Raw genomic sequence first — 22,678 nt, forward strand, 5'->3', positions numbered from 1 at the left:
TTCAACTGTTTCAAAATAAAAGTCCTCACTAGCTAGTTAGCATCATTAGTATTGTTAGCATACTTAGCATGTTAGCATTTTTAATAAAACTGCTACAAATGATTAGCTAAGTAACATGGTTAGCATGTTAACATTTTAGCATAACTGCTAAAAATGATTAGCTAAGTTAGCTAAGTCACATGGTTAGCATGTTAGCATTTTTTTCAAAACTGCTAGAAAACATGAGCTAAGTTAACAAAGTAACTTGGTCAAAATAATTAGCTTTGTTAGCATAACTGCTAACTGCAAACATTAGAGCCATTCCAACTGTCAGTTATCGTCAACTATCTACCTATATAGAGCCTTTAATCTATTTGTCTTATCAACATGCATTAAACTACAGTATGTCAACAACTTTTAAACTATCTACATATAACTTTTAAACTTTCAACATTCATGAAACTATCTGTCTTTTAAACTATCTGTCTATTAACAACTGTTAAACTATCTACATTCAACTTTTAAACGGTCTACGTCTAAACTATCAACTTTTTATTAAGATATGCTATGTCTGTCCTAGCTTCATTTTCATGCACTCATAATTCCCTGGAATTACATTCTCTAGTTCTGAACAGTTATTTCTCTACTGGCTCAATTATCACACCACTGTTTTGATTTGTGTAATAGTTGCGTTAACCCAACACTGACAATAGTGTAGACAGCAAATTTCGATTTCCGTTACCACCTTGTAGTCAAGCCTTAAGCCATACCCAAGTAGCCTAAATCGAGGTAAATCGAGCTTTTTCAGAAGGGGCGGCAGGCAGAGCGATGTACAGTGGCAGAGCGACGCACAGTGGCTGAAAGTGGTACTAAAGCTTCACGCAGCTTCACGCCTCGTAATGCGCGACTGGCAGCGATGCCCACTGTACGGTGCGAAGTATGGCAAGCTGCCTTCTGACCGACCATCAACGTGAAGTTGTATTGCCAGCTGGCGTTATGTCTAGGCTATGCATTATTCAATTAAATCACCTCAGACACACACTAACTTCAATAAAGTGTATACAGTAGCCTACATGTTTGCAGTGCTTGCTTTTTGTTAGATTGATGGCTTTGAAACGTAGCCTCGCCTAAATGCCAAGGACAAGGAATGATTATGCTGGTGCATTAAAGACAGGGCCTAGGCTAATCTTGATAGCCTAGCCTAACTTAAAAGCCATATCAAAACATATTCAGTAACAAGCGGTGCATTAGAGCATGGCTTGTAGCCTAGGATATCTTAATTCACATCACAGCCCGTAATACAAGGCTACATGTCAACTGGAAAAAAATGTTAGCCCTCGCCAGCAAATGATAGTCATTGACTGAAAACTACGCGAGTTTGTTGGAGCCGCAACGACACACCCAAATGATAGTCATTGACTGAAAACTACGCGAGCTTGTTGGAGCCGCAACGACACACCTTCCACACACACATCAGCAGCAGAAATGTAGTAATTTAAAGCCTACCTTTAGTTGAACCCTGGTTAAAATCCATACCAACTCCCAAGTTGTTACAGGCTGTCAATTCTATCAGTGCAATCCTAAAGTTTAGTGTAGCTGCAGGTTAGTTGGGAAATTAAAGCTAGTCGCAAAGCAGGCAGCTTTAAATTGCAGTAATATAAAATGACCAAATAAAGGCAACCGATCACATCCTAATCTACCTAATTTGTGTGGGAGAACTTTGTTTTATCATCTGCATTTGGTTAAGTTTCCATTCTATCCAGGAAAATGTATAGGCCTAGGCTACAGTGTTTAATCATAATTTTGAAAAGACCTACACACATCATCAACATGTTTTCCTGATTTCGTTATAATAATGCAAATACTGCAAGTAAAATCTCAAGAAATATGAATTCCTATGTTTTCACTGAAACTTTTCAGCAGACATTAAGATGCTACAATAGGATGATTCTGAAATACTTTTGCTGTTCTAGGCTGGTTATCAAAATAAACAAGCCAATGAGTCTAAATTAGTGCCTCATATCCAAACAGAAAAATATGCTTTATATATATATATATATTAAAACATCAAAACACTCATTCTTAATTCTGACATCTGTCAGAAGTGACTGTCAGTGTGGTAGGCTACTATGAGTATAAAATACATCATTTACATATGATGTTGATAAATGTGAAGCCATTTTATCATAGTGAGTCCATTAGGGTTAATATTGCTTACATTTTAAGTGAAAGTTATCATTGTTATCATCATTGTGCTATAAAATAGAAGTTAAGGTATTTTGCCTTAGTATGACCGATTGTCATTTTGTGGGCAATACTAAGGCAGATTACAGAAACTTCCAAAAAGGGTCAAAGGTCAAATTTGAGTTCAAATTTTTTTTGTAGATAGATTAATACAGGTAAACACTACAAAATGTGAAAATTACAATATTATACCTTTTACTCAATTGTCAGGACATTAAGATAACTTTAAAGTCATTTTTCTCAGTTTCACACTCTGGTGAGTTAAGGTCTTTTGCCTTAGTAGGGCAGTGTACCTCAGAGTAGGGGGATACAATCTTTCTTATACCCAGCCCAACTGTAAACTTAATCACACTAGCCAGCGGCAAGTTTCCTATTCTCTATGGTTCGGCAACGGAACAGTGGCGTAACGCTAGCATTTAACAAGCCGAGTTAAGGCAAACAGTTTGTGTACGAGATAGAACTTATTATGGTCTGAGCTGACCAGTGTGATCCCCGCCTTAGTAATGGGATCTAAGAAGGGGTTAAAATAGAGTCATTTTTATTATTTTATAACAGGCCCAAATATATTCATGTTCCAAACATTAAACATTAAAACATAATAGATACCTAATATTTCAGACATTTCTGAGATAATTAACCATCATCTACCTAAATAATATACACTCTTACATGTGAAACCTTCAATACCCACACCCACTTGACCCCCTTGACAAGATCAGCTTCAAATACATATTTAACATCTAGTTTGGCAGTGGAAACCCAGTGTTTGACTTGCTATACACAATTTCCATTAATGGCAGTATACTTCATCTTCTACAAGTCTAAAAACACCAAGAATTCTGATCCGTTTCATATATAGAATTTTGAGTAGTAGCATGTGTCATTTGAATTACATGGTGCTTGGCATTCTTCATCAGTGAGCTGCAGCTCGTTCTGCAGCTGGTCTTAGTTAACCTCAAATGTCCTACCCTGGAAAAAAAGAGTTCTTGCAAGAGCTAAATTTGAATTTGCTCAGCAAGTGACACTGGCGATGAGTATTGATGTTCATTACCTATGCCCATGAAACCATGCTGCACCAATCACATCGGCAGATGATATAGGCGGGCTAGAGGAGAGCTAAACAGATGACGACAGCGCTGTGACATCGATGTCCGGAAACATTGGTCGTAGTGTTATACAATTGCGTGCAGTGATATTTTCAAATTCATGCTGGCCCCCGCCCCTCGAGTTGAGCCATTTTCATTACTCATAGCCAGACCCTTAATCTTTCAGATTGGGTCTGGTCCTCCAGGCTACAAATGCCATATGAAACTATGAAAAACTACATGAAAGGTTCCAAGAAGTACCTTACAGGATAATCTTCAGAGTCTATGCATAGCATTTGGGAAGCCAGTAGGATGTTGTTGATGGCGTCTTCTCTCTTCTTACTGAAACTTGACAGGTTAAGGGTGGCGACAGGTGCAGTGTAATCCATAACATCAGTTATCATGCTAGATTTCACAAGACCTTTGTTATTCAAACTATTCAGAATGACATCAAATTCCGGTGTCTTCTCCTTGGCACGAAAGTGCTGTTTTATCGGACAAGATATGCCAACAGAGTATCCTCTTGGTTGAGGTGTCCACACCTGAGGCTGTATGTTGCAGGCGATCAGGAAAGCAACTGTGAAGATATCAACACCATATACTTCCTTTATCCAAGTGGGAAGAAAGTTCCCCCCAGCGCGTGGATTGATTTCTATGAGTTTGGGCCCATGGTCAGTGAGTTTGAGGTCAACATTGTAGACTCCATTCTCCAGACCACAGTGGAGGCAGCTCTGATAGGCAGCAGCCACAATCTGGGCCTCCTTCTCCTGGCTGATACCAGAGGGCATAAGGTGGGAGGAGCTGATGAAGTACGGCAAGACAGAAGGACCACACCAGGACACAAAGGCCAATAGCAGCCTTCCTTCAAAGATTGCCAGGTCTACCACATACTTAACACCTTCTAGAAACTCCATAATCATAGGATTGGATGCAAAGCCACCATTAGGATCCAAGGTTTTTAGAGCCGTCATTTCTTGGACATACTCCTCACACTGTTGAGCATTTTCCACCAGTTTCACAGAAACAGAACCAGCTCCATACTCTTGCTTCACCACAGCAGGAAATCCAAAAGATTCGGCAGTTCTGGTGAGATCAGTCAGGTCCTCAAAGTTTTCAGAACGGACGGTATACTGCCTAGGAGCAGGGAGGTGACACCAGCACTGATCTACGGCAGCCAGATGCCTCTGGGTGTGGCTCTTCCTCTTGGCAATGGAGATGGCCTCCACTGTATCTCCAGGCAGGCCCAGTTTGGCCCTCACCAAAGCACAGAGAATTGTGTTTTTGCAAATGAATGTTAAACAGCCATCTGGTTGCAAACCCTTCTTTTCCAGCAGGGACACAATGTTTTCAGTGTGGACTTCATCTTGTGTGTGATCCATGTAGTCGTAGACCAAATATTCTGAGACATAGTCGTATGCAGGGTGTCGCTCTTTGTAGCAGACAAGAATACTCTGGTAAGAGAAAGCGTCAGTAAAGTTTAAACTCATTGTTTTGCACATATTATACATTAACTTACAATTAGGTTTGACATTGTAAAGGTCTCACTCTCTTTAAAAAACAGTATCATATTCATTTCATCTACCTTAATGCCATATTGCTTGGCTGTGACAAAGACTCCAAGTTTTTTTGATGCCCCTGCTCCGATAAACAGCAGAGTCTTTCCAGCCAGGATGGAGCAGTGTGAGTGATGACATATGGTCTGTAGCAGGGGCTCAATGGCTGAGGATGACAGCTGAGGATGAAGAAGGCCATTTGGAGTGCTGAACATTCCCCTTGAAACATTTTTTATCCCCAGGAGGAAAGGCAGCAGCTCACCATCCATCTTCCCCAGGGAAAAATCAACTCCTAAAAAGAAATAAGAACATGACTATATGAAATATAACTTAAAAATAACAAAATATGACCGCCGTGTATGTAAATTTGTGTGTTCATGTGTGATCATCTCTCAATGCCAATCAAACCAGATATTAGGCTACCTGAAATAAAACTAGGCCAATCTCTAGGTACTGTATGGTGAAGGGTATGTTATGAAATCCAGGGCCTCATCTGGCCTCTGCTGGCGACCTGCTGCCCTCTCCGGGTGCCTTGGATTTTCACCCTGCTCTGACGATGCATCCGTCGGCATATGGAAGTGCCCACGGTGTACCCTCATCGCGGCAGGGGGACAGCGGTAGCGAATGGAGTGCCCTGGCTGCCTCGTCCTGTCTAGGGAGCATTGTCCTCGATGCGGCGCTTTTCTCTAATAACGCACAATGTGCGATCTCTGCTCTGGATACTACAACCACCGCTGCTGTTGCTGAGGATTCGCCCGCGGTGCAGTATGGAGAACGCCCCTGTCCACGTACACCTGGAAGCGGTGAGTTCCAAACATTGACTGCTCCACCCTCACAAGAGAACAGGCCCAACCGTACTGCTAATTATGTCAAACATACCCCTCTCAACCGGCAACCGACTAGCACAACGACGGCGATGACAGGGGAACCTCAGCCTGATGTTGTGAGATGCACTAATCCCGTTCTTAAAAAATAGGGCTTATTCAAAACATTTCAAACAGTCAACCATGCAAAGGTCATTTGGGACCCGAAGCTAAAACCGAGGGGACTCTTCGGTGATCACTTAAACATTAGGAGCATTGTCTCAAAGACTGAACAGTTGACTCATTTATTGGGGAACTTAAACCTGGACTTCTTGTGCCTATCAGAAACTTGGCTAAAAGTGTACTCCCATCAGTGTTTTCACAATGTCTGGGTACCAATGCTTCAGACGAGACAGGACTGTGGGGAAAGGGGGTGGGGTGCTAATATATGTGAAGGACGGTATCAAATGCGAACGCATGTTTTTTAAGGCAGCAATTACACTGGAATACATAGCATTGAAACGTGTCTTGTCTTAGCAAATGTCTTTTACCATTATAGGACTTTACAGACCCCCGACTGCCAATGGCACTTTTTATGAAAAACTTACTGGTGTCTTGAAAGAATGTAATCACAATAAAGAAATAATTCTAATGGGGGATTTCAATCTTAATTGGGAAGATAAGACTAAAAGGAAAAAGCTAAAGGTCATAACAGACAAATACCATTTAGAACAGCTGATAAAAGGCCCAACCAGGATCACTAAATGCTCAAGTACACAACTTGACCTAATTTTCTCTAATAAATGTGAAAGGATAACAAAAAGTTATAATCTGATCACTGGTTTGTCTGATCACAATTTAACTCTGGTGGCAAGGAAATTAACCAAAAAAATATTTCTAAACACTACACCAACGCCACACAAACACTCTCTGTATACCTAAAAGTAAACAAAATATATTTGACAATGAGATAAACAATATTGACTGGAGTGACGTAATATCCTCTGAAGATCTGGAGCTTAGCTGTCAGATGTTTACATCAAAGATCAATGCTGTCAGAGATAAGTTAACTGTGAAAATCCAGAGAAAAAATAGAAACAAGACCAACCTGCCTTGGTTCAGTGAAAACCTATGGCAACTGATGAAAAATAGGGACACAACTTTAAAAAGGGCCATTAAGACTAAAAGAGACACTGACATTTTGGCTTACAAAGGTTTAAGGAACAAAGTGATTAAGGAGCTTAGATTGGCTAAGTCACGTTTTTTTCTCCAACTTATGAACGAGGCTAAAGGTAATAGCAAAGACATTTGGAAAAGTATTAACAGCTTGACAGGGAGAGCTCAACATCACTCACATGATATCCAGCTCACCGTTCAGGGCAAAACAATAGACGATAGTGCTACAATTGCCTCCACATTTAACTCTTTTTTTTATTGAATCTGTTCAGGAGCTAGGAAACAATTTCAGATTTATGGAACAGAACAGCAATTTGAATGCTACAGGGCTTTGACTTAGACATAGCCAGTGAAGAAGAAGTAAAGAAAGTGATCTGCTCGCTAAGGAACTCAAATAGCAGAGATGCTTTCCATCAGAACACAGTGTTCATTAAAAAAATTCAGCTACTTTAATTTCCCCTATTACTCACTTAGTAAACCTCTCCATTGCACATAGTTCATTTCCTAACAACTGGAAACATGCAATTGTGACTCCCATCTTCAAATCTGGAGACCGTCATGTAGTCAGTAACTACAGACCCATAAGTATACTGCCAGTAACCTCTAAGATTGCAGAGAAAGTGGCCATAAAACGGCTAACTGACCACATTAACAGCTCCAACCCTGGCTTAAACCCCGCCCAGATTGGCTGTAGAAAACACTACTCTAAAGAAACAGCCATCCTACACCTAACAGAGCATATCAGATTACATCTGGACAAAGGTGGAGTTGTTGGAGCTGTATTCTTAGACTTGCGTAAAGCCTTTGACACCGTTAATCACAACGTACTTATATCTAAACTTCAATCTTTCGTTTAAAACACTTGCCTGGATCGTCATACCTATCCAACAGGGTACAGTGTGTGAAAATGATGTGTGCTCTAGCAATTTGAAGTGCACAATGGGTGTACCATTCTCTGTGTTGATCTGTGTTGGGCCCACTACTTTTTAGTCTTTAGTCATGGAACAGAGGTACAACTATACGCCGACGACACTGTTCTAAAAAACATGCTAAATCAGCCCAGCTAGCAGCTGAGAAACTAACCAGTGCCATGGATGGAGTGGTTGAGTGGCTAGACCAATCTTGCCTTACTTTAAATGTAAGCAAAACAAAAGCCATGTTTTTTTCTAAAACTAAGCTGCACACACCAGAAGTAAACATCTGCATTAAGGGTGAACAAATTGAGACTGTCACTGAATTCAAATATCTTGGTGTTGTATTAGACTCAAACCTCAACTTCAAAAAACTATTAAATACAACATGGCATATTTTAGACAGATTAGATCCTTTCTGTCCAATGAGGCTGCAAAGATATTTCTCAAAGATAGTTGGGGGCAGGCCAGTTCAACAACAATTAAGCCATTAGAATCTTTGTACAAACAGGCTCTGAAAGTATTTGACAAAAAGCCATTAAGGTATCATCATTGTGAAATACTACTCAAACACAATCTACTCACCTTTAAACATTTTAGAGTATTTTTAAATCTGTGCATAGCTTACAAAATTTTAAAAGGCTTGGCCCCTACCTGTCTGCGCCAATTTGTCTCCTACCATGCCGCTGACTGTAAGGTCAACTAGAATAGCTTCCATACACAATTGCACTGTACCCTTTCGTTCTTCAGCCTTTGGACAGGCGCTTTCTCTCTCAGTGCCATACCATCCCAATGGAATACCATCCCAGGTAAAAAATACTTTAAAATCTCTCAACAGTGCACACACCATATTAGTTAATCACTCCTCATACTTTTAGCTTCACTCTTCTCTCCAATGGGATTGACAGGGTGTGTGTGTGTGCGTGAATGGGGGCTGTTGAGTTGTGTGCGGCGCATGCCGCTACACTCCTGATCATGTGGTGCATATACTGTATGTGTACCTGTGGAACAAATGTAACTTATTGATATTTGCTACATGTTTTTTTTACTTATTGAGCGATGTTTTGCTTTTAAAATGTTCTATTTGTATTTGTGCTTGTATATTGTATTTGTGCTTCCTGCGGGACTACAGATGTAAATTAGCCCAAGGCTAACTCTGGTGCAATGCATCAAAAGTTTACATTTATGTTTTAATTGCACACTGTCCCTTACAAATAAATTGAAATTGAATGTGGGGCTATTTTAATTCCAAAGGCCAAGGGAACTTTATCAGGATGCATAGTATCCTGGATCCATGAAATAACTTGCCTTTAAAAATAAAAAAATCTGCCTGCCTCTATGGGAATTTAACATAGTGTGTATGCCTCCTGTGTTTTAAGGAAGAACATTTATTTATTTAAAAAACATTATTCATTCACAAAGAAAATTGGTGTCTTGAAAGGTTGGATTTTTTCATTTTTTTTTTTAATTAAGGCATTAATGATTTTTATTCCTCTGATGCATAAGGATGTAGATTTAATATTTTGTTCGTAGTACCAGTTTACAACAATTATTAGTTAACACTAAGTTGTAAACACTTCTTAAAAAAAAAAAAAAACTAGATATAACAAAACACCATTATGTAATCACTTCCTGCCAGGACTTTTACAGGCTTTTCCCAAATCATGGAAGTAACGTCGACGCAGCGGTAAATAGCAGCAGAGAGTAGAAGCCATCAGGCAAGTGTTATTTAAATAAACTCCTGGTGTACTTACAAACTTTCCAATGCCTCGTTTTATGAGTACAGAACATATTTGTACTACTGTAGAAGTTTCGTACCATTCAGGGCATTATTAGTGGGGTAATTTACGAGATACTCTATTGGTTCCATAAGTGCCTGCACAAGCCATTCATTTCTGTATTCGCCTGACAGGGCTACTCAACCAATGTTCGACCAAGGGAAAACAGCTTCTGGGAGGGTGTTTGCCTCGAGGTCATGGTGCAAAGGACCCTAGGGTGAAATTACTCCGAACCATCACTTTAAAGGTTGTATCAGTGATAGCGGGGATACGTCACTTCTGTTGATGTTCAAACAAAACAGAGAGCTAGCTCGCTACTCCCTCCCTGGTGTATATAGTAATGTGTGCTATTTACACCCTACACCTCTGCCAAAATGCTTTACACAGGACTGCTTTACATTCAGATCAGAGTTATTAATAGGCCTGAGCGTCATAATCATGACATTTCTGTTAACTAACAAACTGATGGTTATATGTATTCACTGAACAAAGATTATGAAAATAAAACACAACTTTTCCACCCGAAAATCTATTGTATTTTTGAACATGCAATATGTTTTTTTCTTGATACAAATATGCTTAAATGACATAGATTGTGTATATGTAGGCCTATATGCAAGCTAAAATATGCAGGATATTGAATTGACGATATTGATTGCAATTTCTGGTGTGTTAGAGTGTGGAGTACTTTCACTGGGTCTGGTGTGGTCATGTGATGATGTTACCACCTATTTCACCTGCGGGTGTCAGATTGACTGTGAACGTGAACCTGATGAAGGAACTTGCGAAACGCGTTGTTCACACCAAATAAAGTCAGCAAAATATAGCCTCCAGTGTGCGATGTATACTACTCTTTTGACTTTTCCATACTTATACTGCACACCATCAGCACCTGGAGCAAGAAGGACTGTGCACAGGGATTTTGACCTTTGATGCATCTTTTCTTGTATCGAATCGTGCCCATGTATCTAGATGCAAATTGGATCGTCTTTTACATGAAAGATTCACACAGCCCTAATATATATATATATATATATATATATATATATATATATATATATATATATATATATATGCTAAAGACTAAAAAGTGGATTAAAAATCATATATATGAACTGAATCTGATTTTTATCTTAAAATTTACCAATCAAATCTGTCCTTGCATGAAGTCCCCCCTTTTTTGTGACCTCTAACTCTGACTGGTGGTCCATAATAGCTTGCAGGGCTGTCTTTGCCCATTTCTCAAGGGAGGAAATGATGTCATCAAGCTGAGACAAGCCCCAGTCTCTTAAAGTTTCCTCCAGGCTCTGCAGACTGCTGGGACCAGCTCTCGGGTGGGACTCTGCTCGGTCAACCCAACACAGCATCTTGGAGAAATGATGAGAGAGGAACAAAGAAAGGAGAGGCCTTATTCAAAGTTACATCCCACCATTCCTGTTCCACTCCAACTGTACTGGCTAAAGAAGCAAGCAGCCTAGAAGTCATGGGTTTGATTTCTAGGGTGCTCCCTGAGCAAGGCACTTATGCTGCGTTTATGACATGTCGGAAATTCGCAAATCTCGACCTCCGACTTGCATGGAAATATTGTGCCCAATCGCAGCGGCTTCTGTTTCACACAAGAGGCGAACTTCACTCCCATTACATATCTGGCAAAATTGTTTATCACTAAATTAAGACTACAAATAGAAACATTCACCTGACATTCACAATCTTGCTCAAACACAAAAAGCAATTTCAATAACTTATTTATGCGTTCTCTGTAAAGACAACACAAAAACGCAAACATGTTACTGAAGGAATCCATGAACACGGCATTAACCCCGAATTGCTCCAGGGGAATTGTCCCTACAGCTGGGGGGTATTCCAGAAAGCAGGTTTACTGGCTTAACTGGGTATGTTAACCCAGTGTTAGCGGTAGCCTAAACCACGATTTCAGTTCCAGAACGCTCAAATATGATCAGGCTATGTAAGTAACTATGGTAACATAGGCTCTGAAGTTAACTGGGTATGTAAACCCAGAGTAAACAAACCTGGGATTTCAGTTCCAGAAAGCTCAAAAATGAACTCTGGCTCTGAGCCTGAATAGGCTCTGAACTTAACCTGGTAGGAGGTAGGTTCAGGTTATGTTCAATTATGTTCGATTATTTCAGAGCATGTTCATCCAGGCTGCTATTTTTACACTTGTCACGCAATGACGTTTAATTTTAAAGAAGGTCCGATTGACAAAGAAGCACAAAATAATTTAATATTTATCCGTGGAATTAGCCGTGAGAGGGCGATAAGACCACAACATCACATGATGGCCCATCCTTTCTTTTCCAAACGAGTTTTACAAGAGCGCTATAATTTTTCCGCTGAATCCTAAATTTGGCTACTTAAAAGCATTCTCGACTCCATCCCTGCATTAGGCTACGCATGGATTAGAATAGAATAAAATCTAAAACATCTTAGACACACTGAAGATATAATTACAGTGCAGTAGGCTACAAAAAAGGGAAAACGTATAGAAAATGAATAAATAAGTTTAAGACTAGGCTACATAACAGCTCAGCCAGGTGTTGTCACTAGTTTGGTTAAGAATGCCGATGGCATTTGGGATAAAATAGTTTTTCAATAGGCTACACTTTTTGCCTCTCTCCAAATTATGTGCATCAATGATCGCTCTCCGACTGCGAGTTTTTGTAATGTTAGTATTGGAGGCATAGAACATATCGGCAAGCTATCGGTTATCGCGTAAAGTTTGCCTTGGCGCTAAAAGCAGTTCATGCCAACTTCATTCGTTTTCCTGGACACAAACCCACGAGGATCATTAAATTGTAGTTTCACCAACTGGCAGGTCAGCATCACTTATTAAATTTTCCAAATGTGCACCGAAATGTGTCCAATCGGCAGAGGAGGAAAGTAACGAAATACATTTACTCACGTTACTGTATTGAGTCGTTTTTCTGTGTATTTTGTATTTTTTAAGTAGTTTATAAAATCGGTATTACTATAAAAATATAACTACCGGTATAAACTATAAAATTTTACTTGATTACATTTTGAGTGAAGTATTGTACTTCGCTACATCAAAAATCCCATACGTTACTTGAGTAAAAAAAAAGACTAACGAAAACGGAAAGGGAGAGAAAAAAATCGCGCCCTAAACCACTAGCCTAGTGATAATGATCAGCATGTAGCCTACAACAGGACATGAATCAAGCTGGCGCCATGCAGTCTTTCTGAAAGTGATGGAGACTGGATCACGAAATGCATCAGATTAGCCTGACCTATGAAAGTGTATTTTCGCTATTCCAATCGGTTGTCTCAGTTCGTTTTAGCACTAATGATTGCTGAGATATTTAAGCAAACACCATTTCTTTGGAAAGAAGTTTATTAGCAGTTGTTTCCCCTCATTTTGATGTCTCTCTTTTTCCTGTTTTGGCCTTTGTTTTCTAGTAACCTGACTTGGCTTTCTTGGACATTGCACCAGCAGCAAAACAATTAGCGGTCCACTACTAGCGATGCTCAACTAAATAAACAAAAGATAGACTACCTTATGAATCGTGCAGGGGGACTAAACCATTTAGCTCTTTAGCAAGGGAGAGTGAGGGTGACCTTACACAGTTTTCACTATGTTTTGTATACAAAATCCAGTCAGACTTTAAATTTCGTCTGACATTCATTTTGACATTTAATTTGGAAGTTAAAATATTCAGGTAAAATAAATATATGGTGGAAATAAGTATTGAACGCTTTTTTTTCTTTCAGTAATTAGCCTAAACTTCCAGTGAGTCTATTCGAAATTTTCACCACACATAATATTAACACACATATAAAAAATCCAAACATAAGAGTTTTGTGTATTAAAGTGGAATGACACAGGAAAAAAGTATTGAACGTGCCTACTGAAATTTCTTCAATACTTTGTGGAAAAGCCTGTTTATAAAGACAGCTTCAAGACATTTCCTGTATGACAAAACGTATTGGTCGCAGTATCAGGTCTGATTTTGGCCCATTGTTCTAGATAGATAGATAGATACTTTATTGATCCCCAGGGGAAATTCAAGAAATTCTAAACAGATTCCAGGGGTCCCTCTTGTGAATCCTGATCTTTAGTTACTTCCAGAACTATTTAATTGAATTGGCTGCCTTCAAGTCTTTCTGGAGCTTTCACCGAGTGGTCCTTGGCTCTTGGAATTGACTATCCTTCTGACTCCCTGGTCAGAAATATTACGAGGAGATCCTGTGCATGGCCGGTTGATGATGCAGTGATGTTTCTTCCACTTGCAGATAATGGCTCCCATGCTGCTTACTGGAAGATTCTGATGTTTTGAAATGCATCTGTAACCAGTTTCATTGATATGTTTTGCAACAATAAGGTTGCAAAGGTCTTAGGAGAGCTTTTTGCTTTTATCCATCATGAAATGTTTCTTGTGTGACACCTTGGTAATGAAAAACCTTTTTATAGCCCATCAATATGTAGGCTACTAACCAAGCTTATATTAATTTGCACAGATAAAAAAGGATAACTACTCTCTATACAGATTCCAGCTCGTTCCTTCCCTTTCCTTGCCTTAGTGCTTTTTCTTAGCGTGTTTAATACTTTTCCCCTGTGTTATTCCACTTCATTACATGACTCTGTTTATGGAGTTGTTTGGATTTTTTATGTGTGGATTACCTGAGTTATTACTAATGCCTGGTGAAAATGTTGTGCCCCCTGTATTCCACTTTTCACGGGCCCTCTCCTCCATTGGGGCCCTATACTTCCCACTTTCTCCCCCAGACGCCCTTTAATCTGCTGAACCTTCTGCTCGTTTCCAAATATCAATGTATTTTACAACACACCACATGATTGGCTCAATGTATTCACATGTCAACGTTTTGCCGCGGAAGGGTTGTGATATGTGTAGACATATGATGTGTAGACAACTGCCAAATTGGCGTTACAAACTAACCCCATGCATTACTATGGAGGATTTTTTGAGTGCTGTATCTCCTCATTAGAAAGTCTTTGGTAAAACTGGTTGTTCTGGTACCCCACCCCCAAAAGAAAAAAAGTAACTAAGTAACTTTTACTTAAAGTACATTTTAAATGAACTACTTTTTACTTTTACTTGAGTACATTTTCAGATCGGTATTTTAACTTGTACTTGAGTAATATTTCATCAAGGTATTGGTACTTTTACTTGAGTAAAATATTTTCGTACTTTTTCCACCTCTGCTACCCATGCCTTACAACATTCTTCACCCTTCCGATGATGGAGGCGCAAAAGTTTAACTTGACCCACAGCTGCAGAACCCGCGTTAAAATAGAAAATTACATTTGGGATTCTCAAAGAATTCTATGGCCCACTCAATCTGTGACAAGGTAGGCTAGTTTAAGATAGCATCATTTAAAGCAGTCAATAGGCTACAATACGTGATGTCCACTGAATTATTTAATTGTGCTTTTGACATTAAATAGGCTATCCTAAACGTACGCATTTACACGGTCAGTTAGGCTATTCTCTGCCAAGCAAGGTCTCGGACGCAGACGCTTAAGTATTGCTCTTTTTTTTGTTATTACAGTTCTCTCCTCGTAAGCGTCGACTACTCCGCCTCGGAAAAATACGGTGCTCTTCGTTTCGCTCATGGTTTCAACTCTCAATAGATGATGCCTTTATAAGTTTGCCGTGAACGCGCACAACTCTAGGTTATCTAACACAGGGTTGATTGAACTAACTGGTAAACGGTGTTTTGGAACCGACAGCTCGGGTTTAGTCGCAACAGGTTCAGACAACCCAGAGGTTAAGTTTTATCTCAGTGTTTGTTAAACCTCCTTTCTGGAATACCTCTCTGGTCTATAAATCCCTTTGGATAACAGTGCTAAATATGTAAATAACACGATATCATGTTTACTTACAGCTTGTTTATGTTTGTGTGTGTGTGTGTAGTTTTTCATTTGAACATTCTGATTCCCCAGTTACCAATATATACCTGAGTCAATTGAGGCTGGTCATCTGGTGTTCGACACACCTGGGCACTGATATGAAGGAAGAGCTGTTCCTTCCTCACGGTGGGTTCTATATAACATAGAGATAATTAAAAAAAATAAAAATAAACACATTTTCTCAATAAACACATTTTCTCTGAAGTCCTGAAGGATACATATTAATTTTAGACTCAGACAAGAGGATGTTATCTTTACCTTTGAATAGTGAGTTCTTAACCTTAGTTCTTTGGAGAGGTTGAATGGAGGGGTAGCAGGCTGTCAGCAGAATGGCCTCTCCCTCTCTCATCTGTGGGACCAGGGCAGCTGCAGCTCTCAGCAACCCCTCCCTGTCCTGTCGCCTCAAAACAGCAGCACTCTCCTGGGAGCCCCAGCCAGAGGTGGAGAGCTGCACCAACACCTGAGACACAACAAGGTTAAAAATGTTGTAAATTCATTTACTGTACTGTATGAATTACAATGTAATTCGATCAAGGGTGGGGGACCAAATGCCCCATATAGAAATTCATGAACAAATTGAATGGAGTTATGTGCTTATATATGTTTTTAGTGTCTAGTAATATTACATAGTCCTGTTCTTCCCCTTTTTGTATTATTCTATTGTCGTGGAAAATGTCCACTTCCGAATCCAATTTTCCAATTAACAATTACCACTTGACTATTTAGTAATTTAGCACTCTGGAACAAGGCGTCCGAAGGAGACAATGTAGACAGAAGACTTGAAGACTGTTGATCTTTATTCTCCATATTGCAATGATAGTACAGCCTAACCAAAGTCCAGACCAACCATCAAAGCAATAGGGAGGAGATGTCATCAGCTGGGGCCCCCGACGAGATCTGACTACGGAGGGCTATACACTATTTTATACTCCTCGGCCCTTGAGACGTGCCACCCTCTCACGTCATCTCCAACAACAACCTTCACCAATCAGTACCAAGCAGGGTCGCTTACATTGGTGGAAACCATCTTCCCATCATGCATAAAACTATATGCAAACCTGTCTAATGCATAGGAAACATAGGTAAAATAGTGGTTTTCTGGTTCTTTCCAGTTTGGGGAAATAGGGCCTTCTTATCTGATTCTCTTCCTAGCTGGATAGGCCCTAAATCATAAGACATAGCGGCCTCCTACTCCCTGTCCTGTTCGGTGCTCACCAGCTGGATAACACCCCCCTTCCCTTGACCAGGAGATGCTCTCCTACTGGTACCCCCAGTACTTTTCCACTCACCCCACTCCTCTGATAGTTGGTCTGGCCTACACAAGATACAATGACCTCACCCTGCTCACAGCAAATGCAGTGACATTAAGACTTATGACACTCATGACTACATTCTTCTAAAACATGAAAACCCATGCAATATTATAAACCCTTATGAAACCCATGATTACATCCCTTTAAATCATGAAAATCCACCATACTATCTAATGGCATTGATTAGGGATGAATTCATTACAACCATAACTGTAATGATATGAACAACAATCTATGCATTGTTATCAGAGGTGGACAGTAACTAAGTACATTTACTTGATTACTATACTTAAATTTTGAGTATCTGTATTTTACTGAGTATTAATATTTTTGGAAACTAGTGACTTTTACTCGACTATGAAAGACAAACACTGTACTTTTGACTTCACTACATTTGAAATATGAGCATGAAGTACTCGTTACTTTTAACCACATTTGTTTCTTTAAATGCAATAATGTGATAGAGCATCTTGAAGTTAATTTTTTTCAATAGTTCAATTTAAATTTGGCTGAATTGGCTGTGGTAATGATGGTGACAACAGATTCTTCATCAGAACATCCTCCAGATTTGTGAACAGAGAATGAATAATGATTTAAATTATAGTATTGCATCAATTTGAATAGTTGCAGTTATGAAAATAGGTAACATATTTTTGTTGAATGTAAGAAACACACTGCCTGCATGAAAACATTTACTGACATGGGGCATGGACATCACCATAGGTTATCCGTTAATATACTCGCCTATCAGATTTTGTGTTGGTTTTTCTCATAAATACCAACACCCCTGTAGATAAGTCTTTGTGTGTGTGTGTGTGTGTAAAAACTATACAAAAGTATAGTACCGTATTTTCCGGACTATAAGTCGCTCCTGAGTATAAGTCGCATCAGTCAAAAAATGCGTCATGAGCAGGAAAAAAACATATATAAGTCGCACCGGACTATAAGTCGCATTTATTTAGAAATGTATTTAACAAAATCCAAAACCAAAAACAGAGACTATGTAACTGGATTATTGAGACCAAAAAGATTAATGAAGATGAAGGAGTGAAGGCAGCCAAGAGGGGGGCAGGAAGGTAATTGCAAAGCAAAAGATTCACTGAAAGAAAATGCCATGAGGTGCACCAAAATGTATCTAAAATGTGGAGAATACAATGCAATCAAGCATTTTGGGCGATGTGGAGTCACAAGCTGGCAGCAGATTAAATGCTCATGAGAGAGAAAAAGATGCAGTTTTAGACGTGACCGAAACGATAGGCCTATAGGCCCGGCGGTAATTGTAAAGCAATTTACAAAAGATTCACTGAACAAAAATGCTGAGATGATACATGAAAATGTAGCTAAAAATGTGGAGATTACAATGCAATCAATCATTTTGTACGATATATTGGCACAGGCTGGCATGCAGCAGAACAATTGCTTGGCTGGCCACCTCCGAGAGTGAGAAAAAAAAGATGCACATTTAAAAGGGTCTAAATTCCAGCGCGGAATTGCGGGTATTGCGAATAAATTATTAGGCCTACTTAGTATTGAGCATAATAATAAAAGTCCCGCAAACCTAGCCATCATAATGCGAGAGATTCCCACACATTTTACCCTGTACCCTGTCTGACATTAATATAATAATGGAGCGGCCTGAATGCGGGACTATTGCAGGGGCGATTCGAGACCTAGAGCTTTGCTGGGGCACAGGCCCCCAACTCCTAATACATTAAAAAAATAAAATAAATAACTGTGCGCGCAATATGAAATAAATGGCTAGCCTGATTTGGACCATCACATATCTCCCCTAGGTCACAGACATCCTCCTCCATACTAGTTTTACGTCTAGCCCCCATTATGTCCTCATCCGTTTCTTGCCTGTCTCTCTCCTCCTCCTCCTGCCTGGTTTTGGACTGCCCAGCCTGTGCTCTTTCTCCCCTCTCTTCTCCCTCTCTTCGACCTTCTTCTCCTCCTCCTCCTCCTCCAGCACTCTCTCCCTCAATTGTTGTAGCAGCCACTATCCAGCAACATCCAAACACATAGGCATAAGTAGGCCTATACTCACTGCATGAATTTAATAGGCTTTCCTACTAACACAAGGGAAGCTTATTTTTAGTCAAAATTGAGATATACTTCCCTCCCAGGCAAGTGTCCTATAGACATCCTGGCAATACTGCAGTTCTTTGTAGCTTAAATAGCCTACTAAAGCCTTCATACTGACTTTTGGTGATAATTTGCAAATGTAGCCTATAATAATCTACACAGATGGCTACTCTGATTCTGTGTATATTATTATAGGCTACATTTGCAAATGCAGCAAACTTATTTAAGTTTGCCATTAAACCATTGATCAAATCACAGCACTGGCTATTACCATCATTAATGTTAATGTTACCGTAAATGTGGGCAAAATTATCATACCTCCCTCATCCTCCTCACTGTTCCTCTCCCTCTGCCTCTGTTCAGGAATAATTTTCTGATGTCCATCTCTGAATAGTTTATCAGAAGGCTATGTTTAGTTTTACAGTAGGACAGCTTCACAAACAGTATAGGCTACTTTTACAGGACTCTCTCTACAGTATACGTATAAATCCTTATTAATTGTCCGCATGTGTGCCTGCAGAATACGCATGGTGTGAGTGTGTGTGTGAGGGAGAGAGCACAAGCTGGTAAACTGTTGCTAAATTTAGGCTACAATGACGCTAAGCATTGATAAACAGATGCTAGTTATGTGGGTAACACTCTCTAACAGCGATCAACTTGTCATTTTTTATGTCAAACAAGTTTTGAATTTGTTGTAACATTAAACAGGGGACGACTTACTCTATGCTCAAAGTGATGTAACGAGCTCCAGCGGATTCCACAGTGTATGTGTGTGCAGTACTAAACACTCGGAAGAATCATGTGAACGATTTTCATTGGTTTTTGCGTTCAATCTTAGCCAGCTACAGAGGTGCTATTTCCTGATTGGCTATTATGGCCTCTTTCTTTATTCCTTTTTTTTTTTTTATTGGCTGGTAAGTGACAGGCACGGAGATGCGCTCATGAATGCCGTTTCCAGCTAGAGCCGCGCTAGAATTTTACTGGGGCACTGAAGACTTTTACTAAGGCACGTGCCCCAGTGAATAAGGTGTAGTGACGCCCCTGGACTATTGACGGACCAACTCTGACTTCAATTGAACCCCATGCAGAGACACACACACACACGCGCGCAGGACCACTTTGGGGGTGCCTCTCTTTCGTTGCTCTTTCTCTCTCAGCGGGATTTGTCACCGCTAAAGTCAAATTATAGCCTAGGTGCTTCAACATCAACCGCTATCGACAGGAAAGGAAAACAAACATTTAGCGATCAGGAACCGTCAGGAATTTTGCAAATACAGAAGCATGACCGCCTAGGCTATAACGTAGAGAACATGGATGACTTCTCTATTTGACGTTCGATTGCGGACGTGAACAGGCCAACTTGATGATTGGGCCTACTTTCACTTTCTGTGCATATTCATTACGTGAAAGATAATTAGTAGCAAAACAGCATCACATATTACATGGCAGTGCGTTTTGTTTTCAAATGTTTTCATGCATGTCTAGATAACAGGTGAGGAATGTTTAGGAGACTCGTAAATCCTCAAATAGGCTGCGCAAAGCACAGCACCTTTATTTGGCCATGGCTTGTATTCGAGTCAGCTATAATATAGTCCTTTATTGCGTTTTATTGTGAGACATAGGCCTACTTTTCGTTTGGAGCGGCATGGGTAGGCTATCAAAAGCAGATGTTTAATTTGAGATTTAATTTACGTTTGGACTGTTGATTATATTGCTAAATATCGGGACTGATGACCACTGAAATCTGTGGGGTATTTAATGGCTTACTATTAAGTTTCATAGTGTCGGGAATTTCGATTGCCATCCACTTATTGCGAGATAAGGTATCCGCGCTTTCATTCATTCGTGTGCTGTGCTGCAAGGGAAACCTTATTCCGTATAGCCAAAGATGTCTAAGATAGCCTAAATGTAGTTATTTTTTAAATTATGCATGATTTACTTTTTTATAAAATTCATAGGCTGATGCCTGGCAGCAACAATTGTGTTTAAATGTAGGCTTCAGCCTCTAGCTCAGAAGGGTGCGGCATGCGACTAGCTTGAGAGCAATGAGAGCAATGTGTTGGAGACTCATGGTGTAAATTACTTTTCATTGGCAACAATACAAACCAACAATATAAAATATTAAGAAGCGCTCTTTTATGAGTTAAACTGAAACAAAATTATGCTTTTATTTGTCCAAATCTGAGGCCCGGCTATAAATAGAATCCCTGCCACAATTTGACGATTTAGGTATGCACGTGTGTTTCAGGCATAGCGCAAGCACTAATCTCTGACTGAAAGTGCACAGGACTTGTGCATTTGAGAGCGCTCTCTCGCGGCTGTAGACGTAATGTTTCACGTAGGGTTCATGTCAGTTAATATAAATTAACATTTAAAAACATGTTCAATTATATATTTTTTCATATATAAGTCGCACCTGACTATAAGTCGCAGGACCAGCCAAACTATGAAAAAAAGTGCGACTTATAGTCCGGAAAATACGGTAATGATGCCACATTAGCATTGACAGGAACTTAGTTTACAGTGAAATGTATATAGTTTTTTGGACATTGATTGGGTTGTTTGTGGTGATTTTCAAGCTTAATCAGGATTCTTAAGTTTTGAGTTCAGCTTGGAGTGAGATTTTGCACTTCAGTATAACGTGCCAGTTTCTTTCTGTCTCTAGCTTTGGCTGTTGAATTTTTTAAAAGTCTGAAAAATTAGCCCATTGGTGTTATTATGACAGCCCAGAGGAAAAGGCGATCATAGGTTTAGTCAGAGTTGTTTTTCTTCCGGATTTTTTTAAATTATTATTCAGTAATTTTGTGTCAACGATTCCGGGACACTGAAAGACCAGGGTGCACGAAACTTGGTGAGCATGTAGCCCCACAAGGATGACTTGGAACTATTGTTTTTGAAAGGAGGGTAGGGCGGACACAGTTTTCTGTGTGAATATCTCAAGAACCGTAGGGCCTAGAAGGACCACATTTTTTTAGTATGTTGGTCTCAGGGGCCATGTCAACACATCCCATATCATTTGATGTATAGTGCCACCTAGTTAAAAATGAAAAAGCAAAAATAAGGTGTTGAAACCGCAGGTATCTCTGGCTGACAGGGTCAAAACTGCACTGAATTTGAAGTGTAGGATAATTATAACACCCTCTGAATGCATGCCAAGTTTCATGGAATTCCGTTCATGGGGGACCATACAATAAATAATATATGTACTGTATGTGTACATTTAGTGACTGTACACTACGCATCCACACGCACTCATGAACACACACAAATACACACATAAAGATCCATGCACACACATGCAGGCACACACACACACACATACACAACACACACAAGCACAGACACACACACAGACATGCAGGCACACACACACACACACATAAATGCACACACACACAAGTATAAGTTCCACACATTGAATGTTAGTGATACAAATAAGCGCTTTAACAAGACAGAATGCCCTATCTCACTTGGAAAATGTGCCAGAGCCAGGGGTGGTTTTCCCAGCGGGCACCGTGATGTCAATTTGATGTCAAGAATTAGTCAAGGTTTTGACCACCATGTTGAACATCTATCATTTCATACTATTTTAGCATTACAAGCTATGGCTTGCTTGTTGTTGTAAAGAGGTCCAACAAGGGATCAATCTAACATGTAGTCACTGGTCTATAAAACTTGGGTCAATATGATTGATGTTAAATCAACGTTGATTTGATATCAAGAAAAAAGGCGTCAAAATGATATGGAATTGACGTCATTGAATTGACCACCATATGAGAACCAAAAATGTTAATAATCATAATAGTAGTAATAATAGCCCACTAGGCTAATGTTACTATT

At 39.7% G+C, this 22,678-nt stretch overlaps 1 protein-coding gene across 1 annotated transcript in view; it reads right to left on the reverse strand.

Moving 5' to 3' along the window:
• Positions 1 to 2,744: 2,744 nt before the first annotated feature.
• Positions 2,745 to 22,678, reverse strand: part of LOC125295599 (carnosine synthase 1-like) — a 50,203-nt gene continuing 30,269 nt past the window's right edge. The window contains exons 4-8 of the mRNA XM_048244941.1: positions 15,699 to 15,900; positions 15,488 to 15,573; positions 10,674 to 10,896; positions 4,891 to 5,153; positions 2,745 to 4,759 (exon numbers count right to left, since the gene is read on the reverse strand). Of these exons, the coding sequence (XP_048100898.1) occupies positions 3,545 to 4,759; positions 4,891 to 5,153; positions 10,674 to 10,896; positions 15,488 to 15,573; positions 15,699 to 15,900 (1,989 nt within the window). The 3' untranslated portion in view covers positions 2,745 to 3,544. The remainder of the gene's footprint in view (positions 4,760 to 4,890; positions 5,154 to 10,673; positions 10,897 to 15,487; positions 15,574 to 15,698; positions 15,901 to 22,678) is intronic.

Source organism: Alosa alosa, chromosome 6 (genome assembly GCF_017589495.1).
Source record: "Alosa alosa isolate M-15738 ecotype Scorff River chromosome 6, AALO_Geno_1.1, whole genome shotgun sequence".
NCBI classification, from domain to species: domain Eukaryota; kingdom Metazoa; phylum Chordata; class Actinopteri; order Clupeiformes; family Clupeidae; genus Alosa; species Alosa alosa.